This window comes from Protobothrops mucrosquamatus, unplaced genomic scaffold (assembly GCF_001527695.2).
Source record: "Protobothrops mucrosquamatus isolate PMUCROS unplaced genomic scaffold, P.Mucros_1.0 scaffold294, whole genome shotgun sequence".
Taxonomy (NCBI): domain Eukaryota; kingdom Metazoa; phylum Chordata; class Lepidosauria; order Squamata; family Viperidae; genus Protobothrops; species Protobothrops mucrosquamatus.
The window spans coordinates 981,589-1,004,203 of record NW_015386638.1 but is presented as its reverse complement, the minus strand read 5'-3'; the positions used below and the strand labels follow the sequence as shown (position 1 = coordinate 1,004,203).

The window sequence follows — 22,615 nt, the reverse complement described above, 5'->3', positions numbered from 1 at the left end:
TTTTGTGTATCAACCTATATTGTGTCCAAGCTGTTGCCTCACTTCCCTTTATTAACATTTGTTTGTTTGTTTGTTTGTTTGTTTCATTTCATTTTATTTTTCTGTGCTGCCCATCTCACTGATACAGTGATTCTAGGTAGCTTACAATATAAATAAAAAATTCAAAAGTGCTTCAAAAAAGTTAAATTGGAAAAATTGAATAGAGAAATTAAAATTTAAAAACCAAGATGATGGGAAACCTGGGGTGAGAATCTACTCTACCCTGTCACCCATCCCCCGGATACTAGGCACCAGTCAGGGCCCCAGGTTAAGCAGTAGAGCCACATTTTTAGACTCTTCCAGAGGCCAGGAGTTTGGGGCGTATCTCACCTATACCTACAATTCTTTGGCCAATAGAATCTAAAGTAGGTACTTTCTGTTGGAAGGAGAGAGGTGAATTCCCATTGAGGTGAGATGGTTCCTCAGATACCACAAAGGGATTTAAAGATAATAGCCACAAAGGGATTTAAAGATAATAGCCAATATCTTAAATTGGACCCAGAAACAAACTAGCAGCCAATGTAGCTCGCATTAACAGAGATGTCATATGTGCCACTTCAAGAGTAGCTGTGAAAATGAAAATGTGTGAATGTGTGGTGTGTAAATAATACTATGGATTTGACTAGTCTAGATTGAGGGGGGAGAGATAGCACAGCAAACAGTGAAAAATTGCCAGAATCATGCAGAAAGTGTACAATCTGTTTTTAATTCAATGGTTGATCTCTGTACATTACAAAGGGCAGATGAAAGTAAACTATAGCAGAATCTGCCACTTATTACAAGATGAACATCAGTGTCTGATCATACAAATAATCCCCATAGATTTAACACTAACATCCTTAGTAAAATAAATTCATGATAAGAATTTTGCACATTCAAGGAATGAAACAAAGGTTCAATGAATGAAGAAAATTTACTTTTTGAGCCATGATTTTGTGTTTATAACACATGCTACAAAAATTTCTATGGCTTATTGAGTAAAGTGATCTTATTAAAATAAAGGTCTAACTGCTTAGTTTTTTTAAAAATCTCACAATGTGGAGGTATGTACCTTTTCCCATTATTATCTTTCTTTTTCTTTAGTTAGCTAATGGAAGGAACAAATATTCAAAATGTCTCTACAGAATCAATGAGGTCACAATCTCTGCCCAGAAGTTTTTAAAAAGGGTTGGTTTTTTTCTTGAAATCTTTGCAAGTTCTATTCAAATGCCAATGCTTACAAGGTTATTGGCTTTCAGACATGCTAATTTAGAGCTGAGTTACCAGATAAGGTGATAAGTGATAAAGCATTCAAACAGAAGAACTCAAAGAATATACCCATCATTATTACAGAACTTTTCAAAAATAAATACAACTAAACTGCTTTAGAAAAGATGAACTTTGCATAACAAAATAAGTTAAGGGAATAGTAATGGAAGAGGAATGATCTAAAATGTAAAAAAAATCTTCTGGGAGAAGGCATGTTTACTGCCTGTTTCCTTATGACTAGTAAAAACTTGCATGTTACTGTTGTCTAAACTTTGTATTTTTATTAGTACTTAAAGGAGTAATAAGAGCCAGTTTGATGCAGTGGTTAAGGCCTGAGGCTAGAAACGTGGAGGTAGTGAATTCTAGTCCCACCTTAGCTGGCTGTCAGTCATTCTCTCTCTCTCGACCATAGAAAGCATGCAATGGCAAAACACTTCTGAATCTAGCCATGGAAAGGAGAGGAGTTTGTCCAGGCAGTCTCTTAAGAGTCAACACTGACTTGAAGGAACAAGGACAACAACAAAAAACTGGAGGATTCTTTGCTTTTGATGATATAGACTTGCAGCCAAAATGTACCAAAAGTGACAATGTGTTGTCACATCAACTTTTGAATAGTATACAAGGACAAAAGCATCTACTATATACAGTATAAACCTTTCGGGAGAAATACGCCATTTCTTTAAACACGATTACAACTTAGGTGCAACTATATATTAATGCAATATTGAAGCACAGAAGATTTAGATTTAGATTAACTAGAATGGCTAACCTAGTTCCATCCTGAGCACTGCAGTTAACGTCTGCTCCATATTCTAGGAGATGTCGCACAATGCTCAGCCAACCTCTGGCACAGGCCTCATGTAGGGCACAATAACCAGCATTGTCACGATGATTTGCATCACAGACTTTGTTTTCCAAACAATATAGAACCACTTCCTGAAAAAGAAGAAGAAAACAGAGCAAATTGTTGTTGCAGAAATATACATACCATTTATAACATTCTGGGAATACCTCTCTGATTGGGCTATTAGCGAATTACAAAGGAAAGAAGGAAGCTACTATACAATTCTCATCTCAGATAAAGTCAAATGGTTGAAAAAGAAAGCCAGTGATTAGCCCAGAAGGAAGACTGAGATATCTCAAACAAAATATTTAACAATTTCAAAAGAGTTACCATACAAATAAATGTAGAAGGATAGTGGGGTGAATTAATTTACAAGAAACAATTGTTTTTCACTTTAACAGAAGAAACAATGTGGATGCATATAAATACAGTTTTTTTATATAGTGGAATTTTCTGTGGGGCAAAAATCTCTTCAGACTTAAGACTATATTTAGTTTTACTTCTATTTATGCAAACCTCTTTCATTGCATCATATGTTAATTAATGACATGCAAAATTTGCTGTATATCAGTTTTGTGCCACATATCAAAAGTAATAAGGCAGGCAATCATCATTTGGGTTTGGTTTTTTTTCCTCGCTTTTACTCTATTCCCAGGACAAAAGCCATGGTGGCACAGTGGTTACAATGCAGTATTGCAGGCTAATTCTGCTGACTGCTAGGGGTTTGATCTTCACCAGCTCAAGGTTTGACTCAGGTTTCCATCCTTCCGAGGTCAGTAAAATGAGGACCCAGATTGTTGGGGGCAATATGCTAACTCTGAAACTGCTTAGGGAGGGCTGTAAAACACTATGAAGCAGTATATAAGTCTAAGTGCTATTGCTAAAGGTACACCAATATGCATCACTATTCCTATGGTTCTATTAGAACCAAATGGAAATCCACTGAGAAATAACATGTAAACCACTCTATCTACTGGGATTTCCCTTAATATTTTATTATTGACGAGAGACTTCATGGAGATAAGGATCACTTGTCAATTAAGATCAACGCATGGAAAATCTTTATACTATTTTGAAAGAAAGAATTTGCACAACAAGGTGCAAATTTGATTGCAAGATTTCATTTGGTTACAATTCTTGGCAAGTATGGAAATTTCAGCCCATGAGCATTCTGTCGCCTAGCCCAAAAATCAAAATACCTGTAGTACATCCTCCTCAATTTGGTTATAATGGTTTAAAAATCTCTAGTGAAAGACTCTGGTGTGATGCCATCAGATTTGTTAAGATCACTGCAACTTCAACATTTCCTCTAATTTCTGAAGAAATTATTGTGGTTTCATATATGAGAATAGCTAATTGTGTACTAATCTAAAATAGAATTGGAACATCTCTACCTAAATCTGCTCCAGTAACCTTCCACAAACTAGTTCACTCCTATTGCTTAACCTACAATCAATCATTGCCAATAACTGATCACACCATAGAGGCATGCAGGACAAAACAAATGGTAGAACTTAAGATGCAGAAGGCTACTATACATTTTTCAAAGTTTCAGGAAAACTTTTTTACAATTTTTCTGAGATAATTTAGATGACAATCCTAAAATTTGATATCTTATTTGTACCTTATTATGATAAGACTTAAAACTATTTTGCATTAATCAAGGAATATAATATTTGCCTATATTAATAAATAAATATGTGTAAAAGAGAAATTTGTCAGGTTTTTCCCTCTTGTTTAAACTCATTCATTCAATCTGCACAATAGTTCCTGAAAGACAGCACCCATTCTGCATACAGTGTCTCACCACTGAACTGGTCAAGTTCCCAGTGGATTTTATCCAACGTCATTCAGCACAAAACATAGCAAAATAGAGTTTTATGATTAGTTAATTAAATACACCGTTAACTATTTAATTATGATTTATTTAATTCATAGAGGTTTCAGCCTTCTCTGCTGAATTTCAAAAATGTGATTGACAGCCCATGACTAGTTTGAATATGAAAATAGGAGCCCTGAGAAAAATAAATTACAATTTTTATACTTTTCTGACCTATTTATATTTTCATCAGAATTTTCATAAACCAAAAGCTATAAAGTACTTATCAGACAGAGTACATGCCTGTGTCAAAGTCAGTAAGAAACATAAATAATTATTTCCTTATATATATTTTTATGTTAATAAACACTGATTCTGATAGCAGCCTAGCGAGGTCATTCTAGAATGACCTTAATGGAGCACAATAAATGTAATATTTAGCATTTAATGTCAGGTTTATGTTTTTAAAATTATGCATTCCTTCTTCATTGCCAAAACATATGTAATACAAACAAAAATGTATTTAAAATAGTGATTCAAAGATAAGAATGTGAAATAAAAGAAAGATCAACAGACACACAAACAGAGATGCGGTTCCACTTGATAGTCTCCACTGACGTTTTAACTAGACTGCTTCCATGTCCATAATCCTAAATACTGTGATGTACACAGTATTCTGTGTACATCATCAGTTCAAGCCAGCAAAGAAAATCACTAAAAGAATAAACACGGGACTTTACAATACAACAGCCAGACTTGTCACAGTGATTTACATCACAGACCTTGTCTTCCACACAATACAGAATCACTTCCTGGAGAAAGATGGGAAGGGTGGGGAGGAAAAAAAAACCTGTTTGTTACCATGGAGACACCTTTAAAATCAGAGGTTTTTCACTTAAAGAAAATAGGTGGGGAAGGGGGAATTTTCCATTCTGGAAATTCTCCTTCAAAATGAGGCAGTGGTAGAAAAGAAAAGTTCTGAAAGGGAGGTTCCTAGAACAGTATCCAGAAAAGTAAACACATCTAGAGGGAAATACAAAGCCTTTGCAGCCAGAGTTTCCTGATGGTCCACAAACTCTGCAGATCAAACATTACAACATATTCCAGAAGATAAATCCAATTCTTGGGGGGGAAACCACAAAAGATGCCTCCAATTTTGTTTCTACAAGCCTATCCATTACCTTTAGCTATCTACTTACAATTCACTGTCTTTACTATCACGTTCCTGTATTGTTACAGCAGGGAATGTTGAAAAAAACACATTTACAGGAATATTTCTTTAATTAAAAAGCTCAACTTATACAATTTTTCAAAATCCCTTAACTTATTCCTTGTCAAATTATACTCAAGAGATGAAGAAAATGAGTTTGTCAGCAAATCCAAAAAATTGGCTGTATTGTTTCTGGCTGATTTATTTTCAAGAGTTTTATTGTTAAGCATTTCCATGTAATGTTGTGAAAGGCCACTCAAAAGGCTGCATCTGCACACTAATATGACATGCGGTTGAACTTCAGGTCTGACAGCAGTTCAATTTACACAGAAAGAGGCACGCATGTTTTCCACAGTGTATTCAGTGGTATCTTTTCTGCAGAACAGCGCTCTAGTCATGGAAAGATAAACATTGACATTAAGCAATAGTCAAGTTACCTCAATATCTTTTTGGTTTTTTAAAAAAAATATATTGAGCTTTATTGCCACAAGCTTGTTGGTTGTTGATATACATGGAGGAAAAGAAGAAGTGCAAACTGAGACAGATACAGCGGATCCAAATTTTTATTATCATCTAGCCACCACCTTCAAATGCCTCTCCCTCTTCCTTCAAACTGTGCATTCAACTACAGCTGCTTCAAAGGGAATTTTAATTTGATATTTGTCACTGTTTATTCATGAAAGACCTTCAGCACTGTCCTTTATTTTTACCGAAACCTCACAGAATATATTTTGAATTAATTAAGCCACCCAGATCTTAGGAAGTCAGGCAAGATTTTCACTTGCAGCAGTTTTGTATTGCAGTAATCAACAGAAGTTTAAATAGTTATTCATTTAAAATGGCATCACATGCATGAATAAGGAGATACTAAACTCTTATGGATGCATTGTGGTGTTAAAAGGAAACAGAAGTTCAGAATTAGCTTCTCTAATAGCTGGCATCTCAGTGTTCTATTAGACCAGGAAGACCTGTAATAATTGGTCCCGTTCAATCGTGTCCTATTCCCTCTGCAGCAATCATATGCTAAGTCTTCAATCAAATGTCTACATCTCTGAGTGCAGGGGGAATATAAATTAAAAAGAAATACACTTTGCATTTGCTTGTTGATATTTGCCACCTTGGCTGGTCTGGCTATATATGCATCAATACCTGGAAACGGATAAGGGCATCTGTGGGGGAGGTCAAAAAAGTTAAGATGATGGCATGGCTAACACACATTAAAAGGGAGCAGGACTTCAACTGCATGGATGCAGCTGCCATTTTGACTTTTTTCTCTGTCTCCCTTCCCCCTTTATAAAGAAGGGGATCTACATTATACTAGCTTAGTCAGACTCCTTCCTTCCTAGTCCACATTTTGTCTCTTAGGCAAAAAAAACAAGGGTTCAGAAACAAGTACCAAAGCAGGCTTGAGAAATTGGATCTTACAGTTCCCCCTTCATTAGCAACGCATTGATAGAAACATTGCATACAAAAGTAAACAAATAAAGACTAAGTCCCCCAACTGCCTTTTTTGCCTTCTCATGATATCTCATGCATTCTTGCAAGCAAAGGCTCTGTCACTTTTGAGAGTCCATGAGGGAATTCTTTGTGAAACGGACTCTCATACTACCTAGGTCTACACTGCTAACTTATTTTTTCTTTTCCCACTACCCAGCTTACTCCACTCCTTTCCCATTTCTCACTCTTTCAACCTTATCCCAAACTTATAAAGTAGGGAGAAAAGAATTCCCTCCTTTTTTGTTGTTGGCAGCTAAGCACAATTAGATGAATTACCAGCTGAGGATGTAAGTGAGGAATCTTAGATCTTACCAAAACTGGCATCACACTCCCAATATGAAAATTTCCATTTTTCTGCCCACTTCATTTTTAGTGATTGTTTGGATTACTTCCTAAGCGATAGGATCCCAGACTGATACTCTTGTCTGGACCTAAAAACATTTGCAATACTATATACTTGCTGGCTGCTCTATCACATTGACGTAAACAATCAGAACTGGTTTTTCATGGCTAGCCTCAATGCTAATAGGACAAAAAAGATGAAGGATGGCATTCTTAACCATCTTTCAACTCCAAGTCCTTTTCCACAATTCCTGAAATTGTCCTTTATCAGTTTGGTAACCACTCAATTAGGAAGATCACTGAGTCTTCTTTAATTGCTTAGCAGTCCTGCTTGATTTAACATAGACAAATTTATATAATTAAGATATTCAGAACACATTGCCTTGTTAGGATATAGTTAAACCATTACCAAGATTGCTAATATGTGTTTAAATGCAACAGGGGTTTATGTTTCTCTCCCCCCATTTCAGATTTTCCCTTTTCTCTTTCTAACAAAATGAAGTATATAATAACATTCAATTATAGCTAAGGAAAATGACTAAGTTGTTGTCCAAGCCAAATAAATCTAAAGCCAGAGACACATTTTTCATTGGACCTTTGCATTTATAAGGTGTCAGACCACCTTACCATGCAGGAAACTAGATATTTTGTGTGTCACAAAATATTTGGATCTAGGCAAATCTAGACAGCATACTAAAAAGCAGAGACATCACCCTGGCAACAAAAGTGCATATAGTCAAGGCCATGGTTTTCCTAGTTGCAATGTATGGATGTGAAAGTTGGACCATAAGGAAGGTTGAGCGACAAAGAATTGAGGCCTTTGAACTATGGTGCTGGAGAAGACTCCTGCGAGTCCCTTGGACTGCAAGGCGTTCAAACCAGTCAGTCCTAGAGGAGATCAACCCTGACTGCTCTTTAGAAGGCCAGATCCTGAAGTTGAAACTCAAGTACTTTGGCCACCTAATGAGAAGGAAAGACTCACTGGAGAAGAGCCTAATGCTGGGAAAGATTGAGGGCAATAGAAGAAGGGGACGACAGAGAATGAGGTGGCTAGATGGAGTCACTGAAGCAGTAGGCGTGAACTTAAATGGACTCCAGAAGATGGTAGAGGACAGGAAGACCTGGAGGAACGTTGTCCATGGGGGTCACGATGGGTCGGACACGACTTCGCAATTAACAACAACAAGGTTTGCTACATTACCTAACATCTCAATGTAGGCTTTCATAACAAACCTCTCCTCACTCTCTTTCAGCAAGAGAAAGTCATTTTTTAAATAAAAATCCTAGGTATGAAATAAAATTCACCTATTAAGGAACATTTTTGGCTTCTTGCTTCTGATTAAGATATATATATATAACCTCTTTTCTGTTCTTTGTCTCTTTTTGGCTGCATCAGAAATAAACTCTTCAATTAAAACATTAAATAAACAAGCTATATCAGGACTTTGTCCAACCTGATATTTAACATATATCTTTTTCGCAAAACATGATCAATGCCTTAAAATGTAGTAAATTTGCACAGAGAGACAAATACGCTTCATATATTGTTTTTTCACATTACGTGTGGAATCCATAGTCCACTGCAATGTGTATCTCCTAAAACTAAGGTTCTAAGGACTCTATATTTGTCAAAAGTATGAAATGACTCCCAAAATGTATTTATATACAGTGTGTCAATGCAATGTTTAAAGCAACCTTAAAATGCAGCATGCTTATACTCTTACACTGTGAAAATAAGGCAAATCACTAATTCTTTGTAAATACAGCAAAGAAATATAGATCTCTTAACTCTACCCCACCCTTTATCTTACTTTATACAAGATTCCAATCCTGCAAAGCACACCATACTCTGAATTCTTATTGGCAATGACGGACACCTAATTCAAGTTGAAGGTGCTTAAATTACATGGGTTTATATGGTTTTCCTCCTAAACCCGCTCACAAAATACACGAATTGCATGCTTGAATGAAAAACCAAAGCAGAGGGTCTCAAGTTATTTCATCGTGTCAAGAGGGAATACAGATTCTTAAACATGTGAGCAATAAAAATCATGTGACACCAAACATTTCCCATATTCTAATTCAAAATAGTGATCTTCAGAAACAATGCTTACCTCATATCCCAGTCGTGCTGCCCTTTGCAAAAGAGTTTCTCCAGCATTCTTATTGACAATAAGTCTTCGAGCTTCTGGGGGCATGGGACGACTTGGAGCAATCTCCTGAGGTGTACTTGCAATCTGCAGCTGTGAGGGCTGAAAAAAAGAGGCAATAATGAGGGAGTCTGCTGCTGCTGCAAGGCAATCATACAGTTTGCACCTAAGTGATTTGAGTGGTGAGGAATCTCAATCTGAAGGAGCCTCTAGTTGATTTCAAATTCTCATTAACTGTAACCTGTCAAAATCTGCACTGAATTCCATACCTCATTCCATCTACCCTCAATAATTCATTGTAAATCTTTCCTTTTTTTTTAAAGTGTATGGTAGTGTTATCTTCTCAATTACAGTGCTACCACTTAAAAGTTTGATATCCATATACAAGATTTCCATGAAATCTTGTAATTTGTCCTAGGAGAAAGCTGAATGAACCCTGAGTTACCACAAAAAGGAGCTGTTTTAAGAATTTAATATGGGTGATTTTATCAATCTGATAGTAATGGCAACTGAGTCATGATAAAAAGATACCTTCTCCTCAATGCTTTCAGTATCTGTTATGTCATCTCCAGTCAAGGATGACCTTGTTCTCCTCTCCTGCAGTGCCAAATGTTTTGTTTTACACTGACGTTTCCCTGGCGGCTTCTCACACTCGCTGTGTTTCTGCAACAGGGATGCAGCCTGGAAATCCTCTTCTTCATCCATGCACAGCCCATCTGTCTTCCAGTTTTCTTTAATTTTCTGCTGCTTGGCAGCCAACCTTGAAGTCAAAGTACAGCTTGGCTGAGTTTGCCTTTTGCTGTTTATATTGGTGGATGAGAGATTCTTCATATGTGAGGACACTGGGAACAGAGGGATACCTAAATGGAAGGAAAGGCATTGCACACTGTACAGCATGTTTAACAGGAAGATAAAGATACTCTTGCATATCTAACAATCAATACAAGTCCTTGCATTGTTTAAAAGCACTAATCTTTATATATGTATTATACCACTGTTTTTAAACAAAAACACATTTTAACTGTAACTGTTAAAACAAATATATAGAATGAATTGTTGTAACTTCTAAACTATGTTTTCTAATCTGCCTTAGACAAAGGACAATAAACAATCCCACAATTTAGACACCACATCACAGAAATAATGGCAAATTACTATGACGCCAGTCTAACTTCTCAAGTTACTTTGGATACAAACAGGAGAAGATGCTTCCTTACCTGTAACTTCATGATGCTAAAATGGGAATAGGTTGCTCTGTTAGGTATAAAACTTAGCTAGATCTTTTCACCTTGGGAGTCTGTTTTTAATAGAGCAAGTGTCAAAGGACAGTTGATTTGTTATGAATATGTAAACAGATGTAGATGATTTCCAAAAGCAGAAATGGCACTAAATTATCCAATTCTCATTTTTGTCTTTGAAAATTATCCCTTTGCATACAAAGATAATTGGAGTCAATTTCTTGCAGCATTTTGAAATGGTTTCATAGATCCAGATAGGTAACCATGTATCTATGAAAAATTACTATAATAAATAGCTATCTTTTTTCTGTCTAAACAACAGAAAGCACGTAACCTTTTCTGAGAATGTCAGGATTTTTTGTAAACATGATATGTACTTAATCCAACTGGAATCAATATACGGCGTCCCATTGATAACTTCTCAAAAAAAAACCACAGCTCTTTCTATGTTTTGCAATATTTCGCTATTGATGTCTGAAAAACTGATTGCCTAATACATGAGAAAAATGTGACAAGGAAATATGTCCCATAGCCATATTTTCAATATTACAGCTACTACTCTCTGAGCTAAATGAATGACTAAAGGTTGCTTTTAGAAGTATTCACATGCATATTTCAAAGGCCTCCAACATTTTTAAGTCACTGGGCAAATCTGGAATTTTGAAAGTGGCACAGTGCCATCACACAATGACTGCCGTGACTCAAGACATGCAAGTTCTGCAAAGAAACATAATATGGAGAAGAGTCTTAGACCCAAAGGTAAACCCTACTTTAATGAATATCCAGGGTTTTGATCTACCAGAAACTCTTTTTACAAAAATGAAAAACAGGTAAAGCTATAAAGCAAGGAATTTTCCCAGGTACCCCACTACAACATAATGGTATGAGCCTCTAAAACGTGTTGCTTACAACCTACAATTCTCTTCAAATACAACCAATTGTTCTTTTTCACAGCTGGAACATAATCCATTCATTTTTGTCAAAACATTTTTTCCACACACATCCTCTCTTCCTCCCTCCCTCCCCCACAAATCTTTTACATCCCATTCTAACCATAGTTTTGCCTTTTCCTATAACCTATCCTATCTTTCTTCCTTTTTCTATCCGTTCTTCCACTATCCTCTACCCACAATCTCTATTTGAAGCAATGATGGAGTCCATGTCTTCATTTTTTTTACCCTTGCATCATCATGTGTCCGTGGGACACAGCAAACAGCTGCATTTACGTAAATCCCCCTCTTTTCAGATAGGTCATGATTTTGAATGATCACTAAGCAACCAGCCATTAACTGAGGACTACCTGTATTGGGAAAAGTATTTGTTTTCCATGTGTTCATTTTCCATACATTTAATTTGAATGGAGAAACACTGACACATATAAAGGAAAACGCACAGTAACTTGAAATAGATATAGTCTAATGTTAAAACTTAGGAAGATAAAGCATATCAGCCTTCTCAACACACATACACTGTTCTGAAAAGCAAAAATCTAACTTCACTGGAGTGGGGAAAAGCATTATCTCCAATGCCCTGATTCTCTGAAACAGGCAAGAAGAGTATAACACAATCTGCTTATCTCCTAGCAAGAACTGGATTCTTCTACTTCTTAGCTAGATGGAAAACACAATTTTCACAAGTAGCATTCATAGAAATAAGATTCATGTTTTGAAGGTATAATTAAAGAACCTTGTTGGTCCTTCCATTAAGGCAGAGATTGGTGATCAGCTTCTGTAGAAGTTGCATTTAACATCTGGATAGGGATGATAGCTGCAAACAAATATGCAAAATAGGCAAGAATGTGTTAAGTGCTCAGCAAGGCCAGGATTAGTTATGAGTCCTTTCAGATTATTAAATTATGTCACAAATGTAACGAGGGATTACACCATAGTTTTTCTCTGTTGCCCATCTCAGATACCTAGCAATAATATGATAAAGAAATATTGCCTTCCTCTACATTAAGATACTTAATCCAAACTACTTTTATGAATAAGTATACACAGGTCTGGCTCTAGATTTCTGAGCCTCACTTCAGGCTACTTAGACTACCAACTATAGAGTTATAATTGGTAGCTTAAGGTAACCTGAAGTGAGGCTCAGAAAGTGCCCACTTTCAAATGGAGTCAAGCAGTCTAACTCATTCAGGGCCACTAGGTAAGCCCATGAATAAGCCCCAAAGAAGGTTTTTGACTGCGGCAGTGTAGTTTCCTGAGTGGTAGTGCTGATAGTGAGCCAGGTATAAAATTCCATTGGACCCTTATTTCAACCCAACCCAATACCAGTGATCAAGCATTTCAGTGGTATTGTTGCTACTTACAGTATTTAAATTATCACCTTTTTTAAATCTAAACTGCTTTGGAGCATCTTATATTTTTGGAAAATGAAGTTCACAAGTAGATTAACTGACTAAATAGGAAAGAAACGAAATATGTGGTAAGGAGCTTTACCACTACAAATTAGACACAAAGAACAAGAGATTCAGGACATCATCTGTCACTTCTCCTAACACAGATCAAAGATCTCCCTGAACGTGAAGATTTAGCTCAGAAGTTCAAAACCTAATGGAGCAGCCTATTCCCATGAGTGATCAAAAATTCACAACATTTTATACTTGGTTTAATTTTAGCCCATTTGATATAGTCGTATTTTAAAAAATCAACCAATAGAAGAAAATGTATGTTGAATCCTTGCTTGTTTTTCTTGTGGACATTTCATTACCCAACTAGTTAACATCATCCTTAGCTCAGAACACTAAGAACTCCACAATAAAATCAAGCATTTTCAAATGAGCATTACCATTATTATAATCATCATACAAAAATTGTTCGAGATTGTTTCTAAAACACATAAACATCTAGGATATTGGTTTTAAAATAATACTATACCACACTTTATAAATTTGGCAAAACAAGCACAATTTAATGGTGGTTCTTAAATCTTTTATATAGTAACAATATAATTGATATTGTAATACATAATGTAATATATTACATTAAATGTATTAATGTATTATATTATAATATAATTCTATCCCCCAAAAATCACTACTGATAACTTCTTAGCATTGGTGGCAGCATGCGTCACTAAATAATGCTAAATTTCCCTAGTAATCTCTGCATACCTGGTTCATTGTCACTTGTTTTGAGGGACTCTTCAGACCAACTTCTATTGCTTTTGATCTCTGACCTTTTCTTGGTGTGCCTTTCTTCTGTGCAGTCTTTGACCTTTGCAGCGGCCTCTGGCTGAACAGTCTCAGCTAAATCTTTCCTGCTTGGCCGGCCCAACTTGCCGGGTGGGGATCTCTCTGGCGATACCTGCTGCTCCCATAGTTCCCTAAGATGCTGCAGGTGACGCTGCTTTTTGGGATGGAGCCCTGTTAATTCAATGCACACCTTCAGGTTGGTCACCTCATTACAATTGGGCTCTTCTAAGTGGTTAGAGGAATTGTTTGTCATTTCCCTCTCAGGCCAGTCATCTAATGGAAAAATAACTAAAAATTAATCAAAAGGCCCTGAACTTGAAACAAAAACTATAGTTCACTTGTGGGGCAGATTCTTTCAGCTTCACCATTACACTTGTATTTTAAACGTTTAGCTCAGGAAGGGGTTGCATGCATACAGCCCTTTGCATTGTCCAATGATTACATTGTCCAATGACTAGTTTTTAACCTTTCAGATTTCCAAATATCATTCAGGGAGAATTTGGGATTGGCAGAATTAAGGCCATAAAGGGGCATGTTAATCCAAATAGTGTTCATTTCACAAACCATGCCTGAAAACAGACAAACTGGGCTTGATTACCTTTAGAGGTCTTCTTCTTTTTTGCTTTTGATGCAAATTCTTCTTCCAGTTCCTCTACAAAGTTTTCTTTAGGGGTTCCATCATTCTGCATGTTCTCACCAGAATGTTTACGCTTTCGGTCCAGATATGAGCACGGAACCTGGCTTATATCTTCTAAAGGTTGGTCATTTGTCTTTTCGTACACAGTAAATCTCTCCAAACCAATATCTGCAGAACTTTTGTCCTCAGGAATTTCAGAACTCTGATCATGGATATTTTCTGTGTTATGAAAATAACCTTTAAATAAAGCCACATTATTAATTTGGTTAGTTTATTGTGCAAGAATGCATTTGATCTTTTCAAAGAAAATCTCTCTCTCTCGTCTAAAACACAAATCTTTTTCAGGCTGAATATTACGAGAGCTGTACAAAAACCAATAGGAAAATCAAGTTTATAAAAACTTTGATATCACTTCATGAAACTATTATTTCACAATATTGTTATACTGGCTATAACAATATTATATGCCCATAATAACAATATTATCTGCCCATAATACAAATGCAGACCAAAAAAATGTAAGTTATAAAATAGATCCATAATCTGAGGGTCCAGGCAGCATGCCAAGATTTTGAGTAAAGTCCCCCACCCAAACCTTAGATACGCCTCTTAACACCTGTTGCTACCAAATTGAAATCTGTATTGCAGTACTGTAGGGAAGAGAAACTTATATTAAATACACAACTGGCAAGATAATATATAACTGGTTAGTTATTCATTATCTTTTACATGAAATTAATTGATGTGCAAATGAAATCAATTGTAGTTTTGCTCTGACTCTAGCCAGTGTTTTTTGCAGTGAAGTCCCCATCCTATCCCATCCTTCAAATATACAACACAGTCCTTGGGTTGGAAAATGCTCAGCATCCTTTGTCACCTAGATTAGGAATGGTGATAGTCGGTGGTCAGAATGTGACCTAGCAGTCTCTCCTGTTATGCACTAGCTCTTCCCAGGACTCCCATACTATGCAGCTCTTTTCTCACTGAGAGGGTTGGGAAATTACATCCCTTGTTTTCTTTTCTCTAACATCTAGCCATTAGTTTACCAATGAAGAGAGCAAGGCAAGAAGACTGGAGAAGGGTTGACTTTAGTTCTGTGCTTTGTCAGCCTACATTTCTATGAATTATGGTAATATTCAAATGCACCAAATAAAAAAGCTCTATGTATACTAAGTACCCCAACAATTCAAATTAGAACATAACATCTCCCTTTTCAGTGAGTAAATTAACTCTCCTCCACAAATCTGCTAAGACTAATATATGCTTACATCTGCTTTTGTCATTTGGCCCAGCAATAACATCTTCTGAAGGGACAGAGTTAGCCTTTTTTTCATTATTTCCTTTCAAGTTTTCCCAGTCTGCTTGGTTGAATCGGCAGACCTCTGAGTCTTTGGTTGCTACATGGCCTTCTCTCTCTTTCATCTCCAACTCTGAGAAGCGCATCATTGCACGCTAGAAAGAGAAATGATATGAAAAAAAGACTCACAATAAGAGCTACTTTATTTACCTTACCTTAAATGAAAGTACATTCAAATATTCTGTTCAAAATCAAATATATAATGTATACAAACTGGCATACATACAATATTTGAGTATATATAATTACAAAATTTAAAAATCTCAGTATGCAAAAGATACTGTATTTATACATATACATATAGAGAGATGCTATGGAGGTGTTTGTGTATAATATAGGCAAGCAAACACACATTTTGAGAAATATAACAAGCAAAAAAGAAAAACAAAACAATGAATAAAGACGATCATGGCCCACAATTTCCCTTTGTGTATTTGGAAATGAAATTTTTAACTCAAACTTTTAAGAGTCTAGTAATAAAAATTTGAAGAACTGACCTCACAGTAAGCAGCAGGTAGACATAAAATACTGTCCTCTTGTAATCCTTCCATCTATGTAATTAAAATGGGCACTCAATGGATCATTTGGATAATTTCATCCATTTTTATAAGCATCAACCAATTCTTTTCTTAACAATGCAAACAATTTGGCTTAACTCATCTTGTCATAAATTGTAAACTTAACCTACAATATTTGCCATCATTCAACATTTAATTCATTACAGCTTCTATTTTTCTATGCTATATTTTTGCTTGATAAAGAATTTGCATTAATTTACTAAAATGCAACTCCTTTATCAAATGCCACACTTAGAATATTAATTAGAACCTTTGCCATTATTGTACAATGCTGGCCAAACAAGCTAACAAGGTATAAAAAATTACCTATGCAAATAAGAAACACGCATTTTTTCAGCTCTTCACTATTATATAATAGGCTTTTTGAGATTAAATTATTTATTTACTATTATTTACATTTAATTTGTATCTATTACTGCTCAACTCCCTCTCATCTCATAGCAGTACCCTCATATATGAAAATTTATCATTAATTTTGTCAACAGACTTAAATTTGTAGTATATACATACATTCTCCCAACCCGCATAACATCATTCTCAACTGCAATTTTATAAAGCAAATATTGTTTTCAGTAAGTTAACCCCAGAGACTCACCTGCAAGGCCCGTTGTTCTCGACTCAGTTGACTAGAATCTGCATACAGTTCAGTTGTAACACACTTGAATCGGTCACCTACGTAACCAGCAGAGTTTGCTATTCTCTTTGCCAACTTAGATGGCTTAGGTTTCAGGAGTTTGCCATCATTAGATTCCATACCCTCAGTCCCATCTTTGGCATATGTCTGATTGATTTCAATGTTTGACTGTGCATTTCCCATACAAAGCTGTTTGGCATCATCTGGCATTTTACAAAAAGACATAGCCAAGCCATCATTCCCATGAGCAGTCTCCAGAAATACCGAAGAAGGGGGAATAGTCAATCTCTCTCTATTATGGCTTGCTGAGAGATCATCTTTCCTTAAGTTGAAGATTGATGGGTGTGGATTCTGAACTTGCTTAAAGTTGTACACTTCATGGAAATTATTTCTCCCACATTCTTCTCTCATTACAATAAAATCTCTATGCTGAAAGCCTTGTTCCACCTTGTGCTTTGTAGGGTCATTTGTTTGATTACCATTTTCAATAGGAAAACTCGGATTTGTCAGACCAGCTTCACCTTTTGCATCTTGCTCATCTCTCAAGTCTGCAAACATGAGTTTTTCAGTTTTGGTACTATTTTTATTATGACTTGAACTTTGGTGTGATTTCACATTTCTTTCTGTAGGTACTTCAAAATGTAACTGTGTGCTGGTTTCTAGCATCTCTGGCAATCTGTTTCTCAAAGCAGGGTCTTCATAACGGACCCTCTCATGTGACCTAGATCTCCTTTCTGATTTATCATCTTTTAGCTCAAGAGCTGCATGGGATAACAACATTGGATGCACCATTCCCATACCCAGTGCATCTTGATATGTCATAAACTCACCACTGCTAGTTGGTAAGCTGTATGGAATAGTAGGTTTGGGAGCTAAATGCCCAGGGAAAAGACTGCCACTAGGTAACAGAACAGGGTGAGGATACACAGGTCCTTTTCCATGTAGAGACAAAGGACCTAACGCTAAACCATCTGGAATTGGATATGGGAGATAGCTTCTTGGATAGGGCAATGGTGGAGATCGGAATGCGTCATTTGGAGAAAAAAATATGGAACCTGGGGCAAGAGTGTTTTCATTTGCCTTGAACATAGGTTCTTGATTATTGCATTTAGCTGCCTTATTACTATGCTTTGATGGTGGTGGTGATGACAGTGACGATGATGATACTGAAGGTTGTCCTATATGCTGTATGACAGATGCAGTGGTTTCTACAGAAATGTTAGTTTTGGGACAATCTACATTAGCATTTGGAGCTGGAGAAGCAGATGCTGGGCGACCTTCCGTTGATAAAGATCCCAAAGTATTATTAATTACTGTTTCTGTGCCTCCCATCCTAGGGCAAGAAGAACTTCTTTGTTGAGGTGTTACCCAGTCGGGTGTTTTGTTTTTCAATGGCATGTTTTTGCCACTGTTATCTTCATTAGGAGCTGGACCAGGAACCACCCAGGAGGAAGGTGCAGTGCTAATTATCTCAGGTCTATAGACAGGACAACCATTTCCAGGAGAAATAGTTTCTTTTGGAAGATCACCTCCAGGTAACACCAATCCTCCTCCAGCCCTGCTATGAACTAACACGGTTGGTACCATTTTCTTAACATGATCAGACTTGGTTATTTCTGCATCAACAACTTTTGATGACAAATCCAGGGGTTTGTCAATGATATCTTTGGTAATAGTTTGCTGCTTTTCTAATAATGGAGGGGATCTGCTATCTTTCCGGTCATGGCCTGTTTTCCTTCCATGCACTGCAGGTTGCTGAGAAATTTCATTTGAATCATGTGTTTTGGGAGCTTTCCCATTTGAGATTCTGGAAGAAAATTCACTGCTTACATTCATGTATGGCTTGGGGAGTGCAACTGAAGAAGGAGAGGATGAAATTCTGGAAAAGTGTTTATGGAACTCTGAGTAAGTATCTCCAACCTGTGTGGGGAGATGCATTCTAGGTGATGGCCTGGGTGAATGTGACAGCAAAACAGAAGGATCAGTTGGCATATTATTAGCAGCTGGTTTGCCAGACGGAACTCTGGGTGGTTTACTATTCTGAATATGTGAATAGGTATGAGAGTCTATAGGATTTGCTGGACTCACTCCCATCTTCCAAGATAAGCTTTTATCTGGACAGTGTCCCAAAGGGGGAATTCCAGGTGATGCTGATGTAGCCGAGATCCTCATCGGTGAAGCTAACGATGATGGAATGTGGGGAGCAACATAGTGAGAAGGTGGCAAGTATAAAAAACGTTCACCATTTGTACATACAGGTGAATAAGTCAGATGCTGTGGCAAGCTAAAATTAGACTGCTGAGGTAGCAAAGCCTTATACATATTCAGTGAATACTTATTTGGTGAGTCAAGAAAAGGATAAATAGCACCCTCCATATAAGGATTTACCCAGGGTAGCCTTAGGTAACTAGCACCATTGACGCTGAGGGGACTTTGTTTGTCACTTGAGCTTCTATCCAAGCCTAAAGTCTCCCCAGTTGGAACAGAACTCTTTTGTATTCCAGGTGGTGTTTTGTACAGAGCACTGAAGCCATTTGGGTTCTTTCCAGCTCCATTTTCAATTGCTTCAGTGGGGTTAGACTTGAACTGTATCTCTGGGTTCCTTTCAGGACCAAATCCAAGGCCAGCAATAGCACTTGTAGCATCCCGGGGCTTGTCTGAGCCAAGTCCACATAAACTGGAATAGACAATACTACTGGGGACTCTAAGTCCTTCCCGCATAAGTCCAGTACGATCCATAGTCAGAGCTGCAAGGCTGTCAATGCGATGCACAGGCGTTGTATCCACCTTTGAGGAATAAAAAATGATGTTACTCTGGCATCTAATGAAAGTGATGATCAAGACTACAGTTGGTATTTTTAATCGGTGGAAACAACAGGCTTTCTATAATTAAAAACAATGTGCATCAATACATGTAAAGGAATTTAAGCATGTAAAAAGTATAAGATGTTTCATACAGGAATTTAAGAAGCCTGTCTTTTTTTTCAACGAAGTTTTTTTTTTTAAAAAAAAAGAATAACTTGACAGGCATCCAGATCCTTTCATACTTAGCAAACATCTATGTAGATACTGCCTTTAAACAATAATCTCTCAAAATCTCTCCTACTGAAATGACACATTCATAAAAAGAAATCAGTTTCAATATCTTTGTCACCTATAGTCTTTTTTAGATACATATCCATGTATCTAAAGTAACAAATGAGAGAAAATACCCAAATAATACTTTTTTAAAATTCTCCTTATCAATTAGGATAGATTCCAATGCTATACAAACACTTAACAAAAAGTCCCATGAACTCAATAGGATTTACTCTAAGTAAAAAAGTATAAAGTAGCATACAATTATAACTTCAAAGCCTACTGATTCCAAACAGGATGTAACCTATTGTCTGTGGAGATTCTCAGTGATCCAGTTCATAGTTGTATTGAAGGTGTTTTTTCAAAAGGCTGGACTGTTGTTTTTTTTCTTGAGAAAGAAGCTAGCTAGGCACTCTCAAGATACTTAATATAGTAAGAGTTCATATCCAAACTTGCACAATTGTTAATCACAGAATTCCTAAGTGTGGGATAGGTAATTGTAATATTATTTGGAACTATTGTAACTGTTCATGAACTAGGTATATCACAGAATAAGAGGCTTTAGGACTCATTCTAAATAAAATATAGCATGGAAAGTTTTACTTATGCCACAAAAAAGAGAGATCTTAATGTCTAAATACCACATCTGAATAGTAGTGAAATAAATGCTTCATCACCTCCAACTGTACTTAATTATTTGTAAATGAAACAATATATAACAGGTTAACAACAATTGTATCTTTAATCTGTATTATCTGTTTCTTACCACACTGTGGTTCAGATGATTTTCTTCCCTTAATTCCAGCCTGCTTTTCAAGACATCTCCATCATTTACAGGGATTTTCCTGTTTTAAAGGAATGTTTAAAAACAGGTTTAGAAATAAAATTATAAAATCTTGTATCTTGATATGACTACTTTTTCCTATTGAACTGTACATTAATATGCATTTGTGAATACTATGGATACACAGCATTCTGGATTGTAGGCAAAAATGTGCAGTGGGGTATAAAGGGGCATGAGAATAATATCTATAGGCAACTACTTAAACCTGCCCATTTTTGGATCAAGGAATTGCACATGAATGCTACATTTGCACACACTCACATACCAATCTATATTTTTGTGCTTGGATTCAAAGCCCTAATACATATTCTATTGTCAACGAGATGTTCTTTAGAATATGTTATTATTATTTCATTCAGCAACAAAAGTATTTTTTTCTATAAAATGAAGAGTAGTGTTTCTTTAGAGTCATACAATAGCCTTCCTAGTTAACATTCCAGGTTGATTTATCTTTTTTAAAAATGGAAGTAGAAAATTATCACACCATCCTAATATCATACAAACAAGAGCTGTTCAGTGAAGAAGAGGGAACTACACATCTGTGCCTCAGCAGTGCAGCAGGCCAGGGACTTGTTATCATAGAAAACGCCAATAAAAAAGCACCTTGGTGCCAACTTTCAAATCCAATTGCTGACATATAGCAGAAGGAAAGTTTCATCATTACCCAGAAAAGCCAATTCTAATATATAATATTTAAAGTGACACAATCAATACATAAGATAAAGTAGCACCCATATTTTTTATAGTTTTGATCAGTTATTGTAGCAAAACAGAGCTGGCCAAACACTTTAATACATTTTTGTATGTATCCTTTTACTAGTGCTTTGATAACAATATGTAATGCCAATTAGTCTTTCTTTGTTTCTTCCTTTCTTTTTTCTTTCTTTGCGTATCACTTTAAACTAAAAAGAAAAAAGCTATATATCTTCAGCAAGGTTAGCAATCTGTAGCCTTTAGCATAACCTCTAGGAGAGACATCAGGTAATAATTGTTTGTCCTGTCATTCCAGAGTGCCAAAAAAGTGGGTTTCAAAAAGAGAAAAAAGTGGGGTGTCAAAAAGAAAATGGCTGCCATCAGCTACTATGTGCACTTCCAATCAGAAAACCATTGAGGAAATATGCTCCTCAACAGAACAATGTTGTAACATTGAATACAAATATTGTACTTACTATCGTTTTATCCAGTCTCCCATGAAACTTACTCTGAAAACTTTTATTTGTAAAATGGGCAAGTGAATGCTCTCTATTATGGTAATAGAAAATCTCCAGTAATAATGCTATAGTTTAAGTTTTCTGAAACGTAAATATTTACCTGTCTTCATTAATTCCACACATGCGGATCCTCTCACTGCTCATCCAGCTATGAACATTGCCATACAGGGGAGTTGCAGAAAGCATGACGTCACTTAGAAGAGACTCTTTCTTCACACGTGTTTACAATCTATTTAAAAACAAGAACATATGGAATTGAGAAAACTGGCCTAAAAGGAAATGCAAATATCACAGCAGAATCACCAGCCTTTTTTGATAATTAATTCTGAATGTGGGATTGATAGATAATAAAAATGCATAGTTTTATACACACACACAAAATAAAAGGAACACACTGAAGAAATTTATAGGTCAAATGAGATAGATATGTTCTCTTCATACACTTTCGGAGAATTAAGATTTATTCCATACTATTGACAAATCTAACACTTTAAGAGTTTCATTAAATTTAGAAAAATAAAATCATTCTATTTTTATGAACAAAATTCACCAGATTTGTACTCAGAAGACAGACAACTATTTAATATTCCAGCAAAGTATATCTATATATACCTATTTCATTCTTCTACAATATTAGTTTGAAAACACAATGGAACTAGGCTCTAGAATGAATAAGCCATCAAAGGAAAT

The 22,615-nt window shown here is 36.1% G+C and overlaps 1 protein-coding gene across 1 annotated transcript in view; it reads right to left on the bottom strand.

The window, feature by feature from the left end:
* The window catches only part of BCOR (BCL6 corepressor), a 34,406-nt gene extending 12,241 nt beyond the window's left edge, over positions 1 to 22,165 (bottom strand). The window contains exons 1-10 of the mRNA XM_015814911.1: positions 22,026 to 22,165; positions 20,637 to 20,715; positions 16,754 to 19,579; positions 16,078 to 16,131; positions 15,492 to 15,675; positions 14,185 to 14,460; positions 13,506 to 13,859; positions 9,681 to 10,009; positions 9,114 to 9,251; positions 2,057 to 2,223 (exon numbers count right to left, since the gene is read on the bottom strand). Coding sequence (XP_015670397.1) covers positions 2,057 to 2,223; positions 9,114 to 9,251; positions 9,681 to 10,009; positions 13,506 to 13,859; positions 14,185 to 14,460; positions 15,492 to 15,675; positions 16,078 to 16,131; positions 16,754 to 19,579; positions 20,637 to 20,715; positions 22,026 to 22,111 — 4,493 coding nt within the window. The 5' untranslated portion in view covers positions 22,112 to 22,165. The remainder of the gene's footprint in view (positions 1 to 2,056; positions 2,224 to 9,113; positions 9,252 to 9,680; positions 10,010 to 13,505; positions 13,860 to 14,184; positions 14,461 to 15,491; positions 15,676 to 16,077; positions 16,132 to 16,753; positions 19,580 to 20,636; positions 20,716 to 22,025) is intronic.
* Between the last annotated feature and the right edge of the window lie 450 nt (positions 22,166 to 22,615).